Source organism: Daktulosphaira vitifoliae, unplaced genomic scaffold (assembly GCF_025091365.1).
Source record: "Daktulosphaira vitifoliae isolate Bord-2020 unplaced genomic scaffold, ASM2509136v1 Scaffold_1, whole genome shotgun sequence".
NCBI lineage: Eukaryota > Metazoa > Arthropoda > Insecta > Hemiptera > Phylloxeridae > Daktulosphaira > Daktulosphaira vitifoliae.
The window spans coordinates 73,652,604-73,668,935 of NW_026099572.1; the positions used below are offsets into that span (position 1 = coordinate 73,652,604).

The following is a 16,332-nucleotide window of genomic DNA, read 5'->3' on the forward strand; positions in this document are numbered from 1 at the left end:
CTGAGACTCGGAGAAAAATACTTACTTTTTAAGGGTAAGAGAGGCTATATAAAAATTAATTTCATTTGTATAAAATTGTACATAAAAAACTAAGAATTTTAGATTGAAATTTATTTACATATAGCTTTTTTTTATTTACACATGATGTGTGTATTTAGGGCCGCGGTCTAAATTAAAAATTTTGAAGGTAATGTCTTCAAATACATACGATTTTTAATTTTTTTCGTGAATTATAAACAAATATCAGTAAAGTAAGAGCTGCGAAATAGTGTAAGACACAAAATAAAAAAAATATATAAAACAACATAATAAAATTAATACATGTAATAATAAAATTTTTTAAGTCAAACAATTATATCCTATATAAATATGGGGATATATATTATATTATATAATATCCTATATAATAGACTCCTCTGTACACATAGAAACGTAGCTTTAAATATAATGGGCAATAATTTCTATATGCATCGATTTAATAAAAATACATGAATAAAATAGTATTTACCTTCGTTAACTATCAAACAGGATATTGTCAACAAAAAAGATATCAATTGCCAGTACTAGAATAAAATAAAATATTATTTTATATTTCAATCAAGCCTTTTATACTAAGTGTTTTACTCACCACCATTTTTATTCAAGTTTTAAATTCTAAATGACCAATGACAATTTTTATATTACATTACTGTATATATAAACTTTGATATAATGCCTCTCTTTATAATTTTAAATTTAAAATAATTATTTTATGTAAATATTAAATTATACTTTAAACAATAATAGCTATTTTAAGTCAATCTATTTATTCACATGCGGATAACATTAAACAAATCGGTATTGGCAAGAACACTATTTTGATTTAATAAAAAATGTGAATTATTAATACAAATACAATTTTATACTTATATTTTATCACGATAAAATAACATTTTAGGGATGTATTAGTAATAAAAAAAGTATATAAATTACCCATGTTTATAACTAGAGAATTAAGAGAATTAGATCACAGGAAATAAAGATTTCGCTTGTGTAATTAAAAATATACAGAATGATCGATTTAAATGCCTTGATTATTAGCAAAAAAATGTAATATTAGGAAAATATTTTTTATTTTTTTGAGTTACGTATAATTCTTGATTTATTAGCTAATAAGTACTTTTTTAAATCATGGTTTATAACTTAATGGGAGTCAACTTTATTTTTTTTTAGTGACAACATTTATATTTCATTAATATATAATAGAATTAATTCTAAAACTTATTACTAAACCTATTACTAAACAAAAAAATCATACAGTTATCAGTCGACAGTGATAACCGATCGATGCCGCTAAATAACCGAGAGAGGAAGGGTAAATGAGTAGACAGAATCAAGTAAGCGCGCGCCATCTACGATTTGCATACGGTGCGAACATCTCGACTCCTTTAAAGCATTGTGCTTCAATCCACTTAACACTCTGGCAATGGACACATCTTGACAACGGGTCTTTTTAACTGGTTACTTGTCCTTTCCTGGATGCATCGCTTCTATTCTTATCATAGGCCATTTTAATTTGTGGTGAATTATATTCCTTTAAAATTGCTAATGATTCAATAGGAATCTATTTTTCATCCTTAAAAAACTTATTTTTCACCTGCAACGAAGACAAATATTCCATTCTCCATCTACGCGAGAAGTCTTGCATTGATTTTTGCATCAATGGATGGTGGTATAAAAATCCATTGTATGCCTTCATTAAGCAGTTCATCATGCATAGTTCTTCCAAACCTTTGTTTTGTATAATATTTTATTATTTCACGTCTAGTTCCCACAAAATTGTTGGCATTATCGAACCAAATATGTGATGGCAAATCACGTCATGAAATGAAACGTCTTAAACAAGCCATGAAGACATCTGCACTAAGACCACTTTAGCACTTAAATGTACCACTTTAGTAGATAAACAAACACACTAACATAAGTCTTAATTAATGTGCTCTTACGAATTCCAACCTTAATCATAATTTGCAAGTAATCCTTGAGAACCGATATGTAGGAACTTCTTTTGGTAGGCTTCGAATATCATTTGAGTCACCCGATGATTACGTGTTAGCAACGCTGGATGTTTCTGATTCAGACCTAATTCTGAATGTTTCAAACGACCTCCAACTCGCAATATCCCTTTGTCAAGGAACGGCGATAAATTTTTTAACGGCCCCTTAGTTACGGAATTGCCCTGGCTTAATTCTCGTATCTCCGCTGCAAAAGCCTGTTGCTGAGCAAACTTAATCCAGATATCCCGCGAGTTATTAAGCTCAATAACGCTAAACGGACCTGTGTCTGGTTGAGTTGATGTATATATCGCTTTGCGACGGACCCAGGCAATAAATTGCTTCCATATTGCAGTCATGCGCAACAACTTGTACCAGGTCGAAAAATACTGAAGTAGTCTATTATCCACTATCTCAGTCATTGTGAGAGTAAATTTAACAGGCCGTCGTTCATTTGACGCTTCTTGAGAAACCGTATAACATTAGCCAACCTTCGTCGACACCTATAAAAAAAGCAGGTCCATTCTACCATAGGTCCAATGACAACAATGCGTCTACATTTATTCCACGCGAAAGGGGATCTGCGGGATTACAATGGGTAGGAACGTGTCACCACTTTTCATTACTAATCGCATCTAAAATTTAAGTAACATGGTTAGCCACGTACTTCTTTCATTGGACTCTGAATCCAAGCTAGGACCACCGTCGAATCACACCAACAAATACACGCTCCTTGAATCAACATTGCTTAATTTGACAATTCGATTTATCAACTCAGCCTATAACAGTGCACCGGAGAGTTCCAACCGTGGTTCAGTTAAAGTTTTGGTAGGCGCAATTCGTGATTTGGCACAAAATAACCGAACTGTCCATAAATTTAGTCCGATTTGCTGACATAAATAAATGCAAGCACCATAAGCACTTTGGGACGCATCACAAAAGCCATGTAGTTCTATCGTTTCTTGACCATTCAAGACAGCACGAGGTATCCTTAACTAGTGCAGTTCTTCTTACTTTTGGATATAAGTAGCCTACCTGATTTGCAACTCTTCGGGCAGAACATCGTCCCAATTCAAATTCATCTGCCACAATTCTTACAGAAACACCTTTCCCCGGATTAAGACGGGGCCTAAAAAGCCTAGCGGGTCAAACACACTATTAAGTGTTGATTACAATTCTCTTTTGGTTTTAACGCTTCTTGCTGTTCTTTCCTTGCTCAATAACTTCAACTCATCAGTTATGGGACACCAAGTAAGCCCTAAAGAACTCACTGTTATATCCCTACTAAGTTCTAAAGAATAATGCCTTCCCGTAGAAGTACACGCGAAATGCTCGCGTAATTCCTCGGCATTTACACAGGCGCATGCCACCATTTCCTAATATTTTAGAAAACTCCTGATAACAAACCTTACACCTATCCTACATAAATTTATACCTATGAAGACATTTCGTGAGTCTACCTTCCCTCCCTGGGTGTCTGCCAAATTAAAAAATCAAAAAAAAAAAAAATTAGCTAAAAAGAAATAAGTTCATAAGCTATACAAAATTAATGGAAATGCTTTTTTTTACTACAATTTTTCTCTCCTGTGCGCCCAATGTAAGGCTGATTCCAAGTATCTATATAATAATTATTTAAAAATTACTCAAGAATGCCTATGTAGTAACCCACGTATGTTCTGGTTATATTTTTCGTGAAGGCCAAGGTGAGAAAAAAATTCCTGACTAGGTTTTCCTTGGTACTGATAAAACCTCTGGTATCCAAGTTCCTGATCTTTTCTCATCTTATTTGTCGTCCGTTATAAAAATCATTCCTTAGCCTCAACAGATCATCTCGATGTACTTAACTTACCTAATTTTACATTCCTTCCTTCTTCTCTTTCTATATCTTGTGATGAAGTACACGAGGCTTTGGAATTGTTGTCAAATACACGTAGTTTGGGTCCAGATTGAATTTCTTCTTTGTTTTTATACCGTTGTCGTGATATACTCTGTATACCTATTTTCCTTGTATACAACAAATCCCTCACTAAAGGTGTTTTCCCTTCTTCTTGAAATTTAGTAGAGTGACTCCTATTTTGAAACATAATAATCCTTCAGATGTCAAAAACTATCGACCTATTTCGTGTATGCCCTGATTAGGTAAAATGTTTGAGTCAATTGTTTTAAAACATATTCAGCAGAAATTTTTATCAATTTTATCAGTCGATCAACATGGTTTTTCCCCTAAACGCTCCACTGTTACTAGTTCTCTTGACTTTATGTCCTATATCCAAGAAGCATTAGAATCTAAATTACAATTTGATGTAATTTATACAGACTTTTGTAAAGCTTTTGAGTCCATTAATCATAATACTTTAGTAGATTCGTCTTAGACCATTTAGGAGTCGGTGAATCTTTTTTGTCTTGGATTAAATCATACTTCAGTGGAAGAAGTCAGTTTGTCCATTTATTTGGCAATTCATCTAATATCTTTCCTACTCCTAGTGGAGTACCTCAAGGTAGTCATTGAAGTCCGTTATTGTTCAATATTTTTATAAATGGTATTTTTTCTGTTGTCTCTCCATGTCGTATAATACTTTTTGCTGACGACGCTAAAATATTCCTTAAAAATTTTAAGAGTGATGATTGTTTGACTTTCCAAAAAGTCTTAGATCAATTTGTCATCTGGTGTTGACAGTCGGATTATTTCTTAACGTTGATAAATGTAAAGTCATGTCCTTTTACCGAACTCGTGAAATGATAAGTAATTATTACCGTCTTAATAGAGTACAGTTAAAACGTGTCTCCTAAGTAAATAACCTAGGTTTTGTTTTCGTTCCTTCGCTAGACTCTAGACCACATATTGACTTCATAGTTGGTAAAGCTCTGCGTGTGTTAGGATTTATTCGTCGTAATTCTTCAAATTTCAAAACCTCGTGATTGTTTAGTTAGTTTATATAGCTCTCTTGTTAGATCGACTTTAGAATATGGATCATTGATCTGGTCACCCTTTGTAATATAGGTCATTATTTTGTAAAACGGAAAGTAAAACATTTTTGTAATGTTTGGTTTAATTGTAATCTCTTGATCTATTGTTCTAAATAAAATATAGTCTATTATTTGAAAAGCTAGAAGTAAAATATTTTTGTAGTGTTTGGATTAATTGTAATTCCCTGAATTATTGTTACTAGACCAGGAAATAAATATTTATTAACACTTTTGAAAACGATTGTATTATGAATTTTTGTAAAAAAAAGAAGAACAAAATATTTTAGTACATAAGACCAAATTGAATGAATTGAAAGAAAAGAGAAGACCTCGGAAGTACCAAAGGTAATCTCTTTTCACGTGGTACGTTTGTGATATTAAGTTTTCATTTTGTGTATTATTTATTTATTCTGTTTTAAGTGTATCATTATTTTGTATGTTTTACATTGTTTGATTATATCATTAATAATTACATTTTGCGATATTATTGAACTGTTATAACTATAAGTTAGAACAAAAAGATTGTTCCATATTTAAATACAACACCTTACAGCAGTTGACAAACGCCGAATTAATAAGATTCAAAATAGATTTCTAGGTTTCGCTGGTTATATCTTTAATATAGCGCACCCAGCCTATGATTACGGTCCAATAAATGAATTTCTTAAGCTTGAGTCTTTAGAACATAGACGTGTAAAATTCAGTAAATATTTTTTCGACAGATTATTAAATGGTGATATTGATGCCCCACGTTTACTAGAGTGACATGATATTTTTGTACCCTGTAATACTAGGTTTCAGTGTCAATTTTATTTACCTTTAAGCAGCTCTAATTTTCCTAAAAATTCACCCTAAATTAAGCTTATGCGTGAATATAATGATAATTTTTAGCTTTGTACGTACACACACTAGGATGGTCGTACGTTATAGAGAGGCAATTTTTTTCAAAAAATTGTTCAATACACCCCCACATATTGTTTGAATAGTAAAAAAAATAAAACCTATAAAATTTGATTATGATAAATCAACTTTAAAACGTGGCACAAGAGGGTTAAAAATCGAGACTGAGGGGTTGTTTTTCAGTTTTTCAGTTTTTCAGAGTTGAACTTAACTCAAAATTTATTAAACTTACGATAAAAGTTAATAAAATATAATTTGTAGACCTAAATATTTACTATAAAAAGAACATTTATGTTTTTTATCAAAAAATCAATAATTTTCTGTAAAAATTAAAAATTTAATCTTTTTATTTTTTACTGAATTATTATTATTTTTTTTTAAGTATAAAATTATTTCACCAATTGTTCATCACACAATAAAATATTTCATACAAAAGTTACTTAAAATTAAATTTTCTAAATTTAAGTTTTTATACATTTTTCTGTAACTTTAATACTTTACGTGGTGAGTTGACTTTAATAGATCAAAAATTATTTATTTTCCTGAAACATATAATGTTTATATTTTTGTATAAAAGTTACTTAATTATTGTTTTTTTTTCATGTAAAAACATTTAGTTTACAAAAATTTTATAAGACACAAACAAAAAATGATAAATGTAAACAAAATATTAATTATTTAAATTATTTAAAAATTATAACTTAACCTAATATTAAAAACGAAAAATATCCTATGAACTAACGTTTTTTATTTATTTTTAAGTATTTGCATTTAAAGTTCTTTTTTTATGGTCAGGATATTGTTTTGGTATTCATATACGATCTGTAATAATTATTGTTTCTGTAGTTCATTATGGGTAATTTTCTTGTTGAAATCTTCCATAAGTTTTCCGACATTTCAGCTGTATCGTTTGTAACTGAATTTTTCTTTATAATTTTTAAGGCACATAGATAACCTTCATTATTTTTTCAATTAATAGGATCTTCTTATAGAAATGTTGTGTTTAAATTAAATCGTTTAAAAGTTGATATAAATCAATGCTAATGAACTATTTGATTTCTTTATCTATTAACACATTAGCTCCTTTTGAATTAATAATTAAACGTTTATATGATGGAATATAAGATGTAGGTCCACTGTTTTTTAGAGCTTCAACCATTTTTCTTTTAGTTTCTATTGATATGGTATCATCAAAAAAAGAAAATGTACTACTCTCAGGTGTTAAGAACCATAAATGATTATATATTTTTTTAAAAGCGATTTGAGATATATATTTGTCTATTGAGATATATTTCAAAAGATTTTTAGTAAAATTTAAATCTTACAACGGTGCTTTTATGGCTGAATTCGCATCAAACTATACTTTAATGTAAAAGGAAACTATAATAATACAAATACTTTTTAATGCTGCTACTTCTTTTTCAGTTAAACTAAACACTTTACGAAAAATAAATATTGTTAAACTATAAATAAATGTCTTTAGCCATCCATCGAGAATGATGAATTGCACCAGGAAAATTAAAGTGGTGACTACCTAAAAATATTATAGCCAGTTCTAGAAACTCCTTGTAATCATCCCTTGGATGTTTTATCTCAAGACAGCTTTTACAAAAATTAAGTATATTGTCACCAATTTCCTTTAGTAATTCTATGACACCTAGTATACCTGATTTATAATTATTTGTATTGATACTAGTCTACGCTTTTTGTAATCTTTTAAAAATTAACACTTCAGGATTTGATGTACCACCCAACTTAATATCAAATACACTTTTTAATAATATTTCATAAATATGGTGGCGGCATGGTAAATATAATATTTCGCGTTCCAATAATTGTTCTAACAATATAGATGCCCCGTTAAAATGTTTTAAGCGGTGGTATCGCAATAATATGCTTGAACATTATCAATCAAGGACCATTCAACAAGACTATGGTATACTGCGATAGTTTGATCATTTCCAGTACCAGTATTTATGAAAGGGACACTTAATAGTTGCTCTTTACCATCGAACGAAGTTATAACAGGGAGCCTATCCACTGTTGATTTTCCAGTTAACGAAGGCAGAATTTTCCCGTCCCAATGTACTACAATAGCTTCTTTTACTCCTATCTTATAATTATTACGAATTTTTTCAGCAAGTTCTTTACGTAGATTTATACGAGAACGTCTAATTAATGACCTACTTATCAATTCATTTACATTCTCACTAAGAGCTTCAGCTGTTGCTATTAAAATGTGAACCGCATCTCAATCACTAACTTTTTACATTTATCAAGTACAATGGTCAATTTTTCAGTAATAAAATTTGTTGATCCTCTGTTACTCTGAAAGTGTTTTTTAGATGGTCCAGGTTCATCATCAAATACTGTGATGGTTTCATCTTTACTACTACTAGATGATTCCAGTTGTACAGTTTCGGCTTAAATAAAAAATACTCCTAAGTATGTAGTACTTTTCTAACGATTACTTAGTACACGTAATTTTAATTTACTGACAGATTTTTCCTAACATCAGCCTCTTTCTTCTACCTTCTATATTTTTTTCAGTATTTGCTAATTTATTGCCAACGCCAATCATTAAACCGATTCGTCCTTTCTCTCACTGAGAAATTAAAAAGTATTTGTCTTCCTCAATTTTAATTAAATCTAAAGCTTTTGCATGTGCAATATCAAATAGATTTTTGAGGCTACTAAATAAAATCTGACTTTTTTTAGCTTATTTGTCAGCTTTTCTATGTTCAAATTTTTGCAAGTTTCTCCAATCATGGTATAATTTTTAAAATTTTATAATACAATTTTGTTTGCTCTTTGTAGGTATACGAGTTTTCTTCGAAAATATAATTGCTTCTTGTATAACTAAAGTAGTACTTAAACGTAAATTTAATTTTACTTCCCGTAAATTATAAAATAAAACAGATAAAAGTTGCCTATTAGATGGCAATTTACTAGCTATAATTTGATTAGAACTAAATCTAATTAAATAGATAAATTAATACTCACGTAAGCTGGATCTTGAAACCATTTCGAAAAAAAATATTGCGGTGACGGTAACTTTTAAAGAAGTAAAAAATAAATAAAACGTACTGTTAAAATTTAACAATATACGTTCAATATGTAATTCACAGTTCTTGTCAAATAACATAGGCTAATAGATAATCACAAAAAAAAAATTATTTCTGATATATCTGTAAAATTCAACAGTTTAATACATATAATGGTGTACTATACGGGATTAGTACATTGATATTTCAGTTGATAAGTAATAACGATATTCACTCCAAAATTAGATACCAGAACGCATTATCATAAATAGCTGTATCACTTCTATTAAAAACGAACGAGTTACCAAACTTAGTAAAGACAACCATCGTTAAATTTTTAAAAATTAAACATTTTTAATTTTAATAAGAAATAATAGAAAATTACTTATAAAAATACGATTTTATTTTGCCGTTTATCATAAGACCCAATAATGCATCAGCATTATTTCTTATAAAACTCAGCTGGCTACGAAAAGTATTAAAGTTACAAAAAAATGTATAAAAACTTAAATTTATAAAATATAATTTCAAGTAATTTTTGTATGAAACACTTTATTGTGTGACGAACAGTTGGTAAAATATTTTTATATTTAAAAAAAAAAAAAAATTCAGTAAAAAATAAATAGATAATTTTTTTAATTTTTACGGAAAATTATTGACTTTTTGATAAAAAACATAAATGTCTTTTTTATTAATAGTAAATATTTAGGTCTACAAATTAAGTTTTATTAACTTTTATTGTAAGTTTAATAGATTTTGAGTTAAGTTCTAAAAACTGAAAAACAGTCTCGATTTTCAACCCTCTTGTGGCACGTGTTAAAGTTTATTTATCATAATCAAATTTAGTAGGTTTTATTTTTTTTTCTATTCGATCAATATGTGAGGGTGTATATATTAATTTTTACAAATATATTTTCTAGGACCACCCTAACACACACATATTATTATTTTTACATTTGTTAATTCATTTCACTGTTACTAAAACTATATACTGTATGTTATTGTTTCTTTTCAAAAAAGCCGACTGGCGTTAAAAAATAAATAATTGCGATTTACAATCTCTTGTACAGTGACCCGAAAGGAGACTGTTAAAGCATAAGTGTTTCTGCTTTACCTCGCTATATTTGTTAGTTAAAGACATAGATTTAAATTTAGGGCAGTAGTAAATCATATGAGTTTGTGAACAGATGGAACAAATTTTAATTCTTCTTTGTACTGATAACACAGTCAAACCACGGTTACTTGACTTCAACTTGTTTACCTGACGACTTTGACCAATTTGTCCTTCAAACGACTCTAAAGAACTAGCACGTGTTTCTAGAAAGTCATAAAACATTTTAAACGTCATTGGCCTTATGCGACAAATCCCATTTTCCAATGTAGCAAGATCCAGTTTACTTCGTACAATACTCACCAACAGACAAAAGGGAATAAATATAATTAATATCGATATTGATACCTCCCAAAAAGGCTGATTACTGGCCGTAATCGATTTGAAATTGCCATTATATCGGTGTTGGCTCTTCTTCCTTCTTCTGTCATTGACTGTACTAGATGGCACACGTTTGTTTTTTTTTGTAACAATTTTTTCAATGATAGAATAGAGCCGCCAATGATGAACAGCCAGGTCTTTCCGGCGAAGCATTCAGACCATCGTATGAGTCTCTTTGGATCCCGGAAAATGATACCGGGTATCATTTTCTTTTATATATTATATTTATGTAATGAGTTATATTTTATTAATTATTTTATTTAATTTTTATTTCATTGTAAATTAACTTAATTTAAATTATGTATGGAGAGTTCCTGGTGTTTTTCATTTATTTCCGATTAACATTAACTGATGTGTTCCAATACCGTGTCCGTGATGTTTCTTATATTATTTGATTTTGTTTAAATACTTAATTTTATTTTTGTCATCAGCCTTTCTTTGATGACATGGTTTTGGATTTATTCGTATTTTTGTCCACGTTTAACTTAATTTTAGTTTTTTTAACAATTAAATTTCCTTATTAATGTTAACTATAATATTTTTTTTATTACGCGAGTAACTTAAGTATTCGCGTGTACTATTATCTCTGTTTCTTAATCTAGACACGGGCTACGGTATATTTTACATATCAACCGCTTATAACTTCAATTATCATAGTTATGGTGAATAAACCACGAGGTATTATAATCATTTATACATATAACGACATATTAACTTAAAATAAACTTTATTATCGAGGTGGACATAATGCCCATGCACTAAGACCTGTTGATAGGTTGGGTTGATATTGATATATGACTTGTTGATAAAATAAACTTTAAATTAACTTAAATTAAATTCTACCTATGGTCATATCTGATAGGTGTGACACCTCGCCTAGGTAGTGGCGACGCTTGCTACCATAGCTAGTCGTTATACAAGTAGCAAACCACGTTGTTGTTGCAGGCTGACAAATATTTCCTTTGTTTCTTTTTATTTTGTTGCTAAATGGTTTCTTGTTTTCTGGTATTGTTGATGGTTCCCTTTTTTTTTATAATTGTTACTATCCTTTATCAGGACTGTAGATAAACCGTAGATAACACAACAAAGTTGTGTTATCTACGGTTTCCTAGGAGTCAATGTTTCACTTTTTAAAGTAGCGTTGGTTGCATTAAATTTACCTTCATTTATTTAATTCCAATCTTTTTGACCATATATGATTTTTACATTTTCTTTTGTGCGTTTGGCGAACAGTTCTTTTATTTATGTATTCTTCAAACTCTGAAGATTCCACTTTAACTGGTTATTACTCCTTATTCGATGTTGCCTATGCTTTGAACATTTTAAGCAACATTTAGCTATTACTAATTTTTGGTCACTGTCAATTTCTGCACCTGGGTAGCTATGGCGTCATGAAGTGTTGGAACTAGATTTTGTTAAGATGTAGTCTAATTGATATTTATATCTTTAAAAATATCATCATTTGAAATATGTAATATAGATTCACTAGATTTAGTTTTTAATAAGCCAACTAAGAAGTTCATTCTTAGTCCCAGGAGTATCCCTTTTTAATTTTGAACAATTAGATGAATTAGAGTTCATATTTAAAATTGAAATACAACGGCACATCTAGTTTAAGTCTCTACATATAATTTAATTGAAGTTACAATAAGTAAATAATACTACTACTGCATAAGATTTGATAAAAAGTATTCGAATCAAATGTGTCAACATAAAAGAAGTATAAAATTTTTTTGAAGTAAAGTGTTGAAGCAGAAAAAGAGACATACTTAAATATAATAAAAACTGATAAAGAATCTCCGAACATATATTACTAAATCAAAGAAAGTATCAGATAACATTAAGGTTCCAAAAAGTAGCAATTGTCACTAAAAATGACAACAGAAAAACAGACAATTAAATTTATTAAATGTTATTCTCATATATGAAAAATAAATGATATAATCATTTTTTTACTCAAAATACGAAAAAAAATATTATAGAATTTAAATGTTATATTAATCTCTTTTTATTAAAATTTTTTTAATTTTTCCTAAAAATTTGAGGACACTTTGACAATTTGGACAATTAGGACAATTTGAGGAGTTGAAGATTACTTCGGATACAACCAACATGTAAAATCTTTGTGTTTCTCGTACTAACGATATATCACTGGTGATTGTGTTATACTGTAGTGTTCGAGAAACTCGGAAGGCACGTTGTCTATTATTTATACCATGAAACCGTAACTCATGGGATGTAGGGTGTGCACAGTCTTGGTGTAGGAACTCATATGCTCGTCCGTTTGCCTCAGTAATTAGGCGTAGATGACGATCGGTAACGGTAATGTGTCTTCACCCACACGTCAAATGTAACCTTACTGCTCTTTGCTGGAATAACGGGTAAATTAAAATTATTCTTATCGCATATCATCAAAGCTGATGAAGCAACTTCTGCCAGTAATCTCTGTAAACTAAGAGAAAATTAGTATTTTCTTTTTATTGGTTAAATAATTAATCCAACTGATACAAAATTGAATATATTGTTGAAAAGGGTAATGATAAAAAAAACTACAACTATACTTATATAATTAAACTAACTATTATTTTTGTTAAATAAAGAAGTAAAAGTAGGCGTAGACTATATAAGTATCTTAATTGATTAATACCAACGCATATTGTTGCATTTGCAACACCTGCAAGTATATACTGTCCATTAGTGTTATCAGTAGTTTTTTATCAACAATATATTTAGTGTAGTATTTTTTGAAGTTTTGAATGCAACCTGGCGGATAACTCACTATTAACGTAGTTTATCAGACTAAAAGGCGCATTTAAATTTTTATGACCATAGACAACCTATTACTATAATGCAATTTTATTGCGTTTCCAGTTCAAACCTTCAGTTACATAAACCAAATCAATACTATTTTACATGCGCATCAAAGTTAATTTATTTTAAAAATAAATTATTAATATTCAACATAAATTAATATATAAAAAAAACGATATTACAAAAAAAAATTAATTAAGACAACCATTTTTGGTTGCATAGTCGACAATGTAAATATGATCATTTCGAGTAGCTTCATAACTGGTTCTTATACTTCAAGGGAAATTATTATCATTGGCATATTTTAAGCATTCAAATTCACCATTTACAGCAGCTAGACTTGTTGTGTTTTCATCCCACTCACACCTATTTTCATGAACATATATTAGGCAATCTAAATGACCATTTGCAGCAGCTCCACTCGTTGTACCTTCATCCCATTTACATCCGTTTTTATGTGCAAATATCAAACATTCAATACAACCACTAGCAGCAGCTTCCCTTGTAGTGCCTTCGTCCCACTCACACCCATTTTCATGGGCATACATTAAGCAGTCTAGATGACCATTTGCTGCAGCCCCTCTCATCGTACCTTCAACCCAATCATATCCAAGGTTACGGGCATGTTTTAAACAATTTAAATTACCATGTACAGCTGCTACAACTATTGTATCTTCATGCCAATTACATCCTTCATCATGAACATATACCAAGCAGTCTAAACAGCCACTTGCAACAGCAGCTCTAGTTGCACTCTTATCCCACAGACATCCATTCTTGTGTGCATATTTTAAAATTTCCAAATTACCTTTAGTAGCAGCTGCTTTTGTTGTATTTTCATCCCAAGGACATCTGTTTTCATGAGCATACATTAAACATTCTAATTGACTATTAATAGAAGCAGCTTCTGATGTATTTCTATCCCATGGACATCCATTTTCATGAGCATATTTCAAACATTCTAACTTACCATTAGAAGCAGCCGCTCTTGTCGTGAATTCATTCCAAGGGCATCGATTTTCATGAGCATATTTTAAACATTTTAATTGACCATTAAAGGCAGCTGCTTCTGTCGTGCTCTCATTCCACGGACATTCATTTTCATGAGAATACCTTAAACATTCTAATTGGCCACTAGAGGCAGCTGCTTCTGTTGTACTCTCATTCCATGGACACCCATTTACATGAGCATATTTCAAACATTCTAACTTACCATTAGAAGCAGCTGCTCTTGTCGTGAATTCATTCCAAGGGCATCGATTTTCATGAGCATACTTTAAACATTCTAAGTAACCATTAGCAGCAGCTGCTTCTGTTGTATGTCCATCCCATGGACACCCATTTTCATGAGCATATTTCAAACATTCTAACTTACCATTAGAAGCAGCTGCTCTTGTCGTGAATTCATTCCAAGGGCATCGATTTTCATGAGCATACTTTAAACATTCTAAGTAACCATTAGCAGCAGCAGCTATTGTTGTGATATCATACCATTCACAATTTTTTTCGTGGGCATATATTAAACATTCTAGTTGACCATTTAAAGCAGCCTCTCTAGTAGTGGTTGCATTCCAAGGGCATCCATTTTTATGAGCATACTTTAAACAATTCAAATGACCATTCGCAGCAGCAGCTGTTGTTGTGAATACATCCCATTCACATCTATTTTCATGGGCGTATATTAAACATTCTAACTGACCATTTGAAGCAGCTGCTTCTGTTGTATTTCCATCCCAAGGACACCCATTTTCATGGGCATATTTTAAACATTCTAATTTACCATTAGCAGCAGCTGCTTCTGTTGTCCTTTCATCCCATGGACATCCATTTCTATATGCATATTTTAAAATTGCCAAATTGCCTTTTTCTGCAGCCACAATAGTTGTATCTTCATCCCATTCACATTTATTTTCATGAGCAAATTTTAAAAATTCCAAGTCCCCAATTTCAGCAGCTTTTCTAGTCGTACCTTTTTTAAATTGGCTTATTACATCAATATCCGATATGTCATATTCAATCGCTACAAGAATAGATAAAGATTTAGTTATTAATTTTCACTTTATTTAATTTTTAATATTTTTTAATAACATTTTGAGTAATCTATAATTTATGACTTAATGTATAACTCGAATTATACCTCAAGTTTGGATATAATCGTAAAAACCCATTTCTTAATCAGTTTGAGCCTAGCTTGGCGTATTGTAATTTTATTTTAATAGTTTATGTAAATTAAAGAAATTATTTAATAATAAATCCAAATTAATTATTTGTTAATAAATATTTTTATGTGAATAATAATGATCTCAAAAAGTTATCTTCATAAATTTTATGAATCATTATAAAACACTTTTTATTGCCATTATTTAAAATTTAATTTACAAAACCGATCATTTAAAACATCTTTAGGCTGGAGTAAAATAAGCTAATATCAATTCATAGGATTTAGTCATTTAGATTCATAGGAAATTGTAGTAAATAGACTTTTGTTAATAGTAATAAATTTTAGTGCATTAAAAATAACTATTCGCAACTATTTTAAATTTACAATTTCAAAAGGACTACAGAGTAGATTTTTTGCAATAAAATTGTATTTGAATAATTTTATATATTTATTCCAATCAAAATACTCGTTTTTATTTACATGTATTTTACATAGTTCCAAACAATTTTAATATTAAGTCTCATTGTATTTTTGTGTCGATTTTCTTATCGAATATGTAAAATTTATCGATTTAATTAAAAAAGAATTAAAATTCTATTTTCACGAAAAATTTAACATTATAGAACATTCCCTTACGAGTAATTACTCGATTAAAGGCTTGTCAGAATCTATCATTAAAGTGAAAACTGTTCACACCAATGAAAATACCAGTTGTATTTTATATGACCCCATAGTAATTAACGAAAACATTTTCATTAAAATTTGTATAACACAAATTAAAAATGATTATGCATTTTGTGACAATTTTAAATACACCAGAAGAAGACGTTTCAATTTCTATAAATAATATTAAATTCGATTCTATACCATAAGATTTCGAGCTCATAAATAACAATGTAAATACTATCAATTGTAATAATGTTA

General features: G+C 29.7%; 1 protein-coding gene across 7 annotated transcripts in view; it reads right to left on the bottom strand.

Moving 5' to 3' along the window:
- LOC126895993 (uncharacterized) overlaps window positions 1-16,332 on the bottom strand; it is a 124,060-nt gene that overhangs the window by 23,628 nt on the left and 84,100 nt on the right. For 2 of the 7 annotated variants that reach the window (XM_050668375.1, XM_050668373.1), the window contains exons 1-2: window positions 629-702; window positions 509-563 (exon numbers count right to left, since the gene is read on the bottom strand). In XM_050668375.1, coding sequence (XP_050524332.1) covers window positions 509-563; window positions 629-634 — 61 coding nt within the window. In that variant the 5' untranslated portion in view covers window positions 635-702. Of the gene's footprint in view, window positions 1-508; window positions 564-628; window positions 703-13,356; window positions 13,614-13,677; window positions 15,268-16,332 lie in introns of those variants that run through there. The other 5 variants (XM_050668378.1, XM_050668377.1, XM_050668379.1 and 2 more) reach the window with 4 other exon arrangements.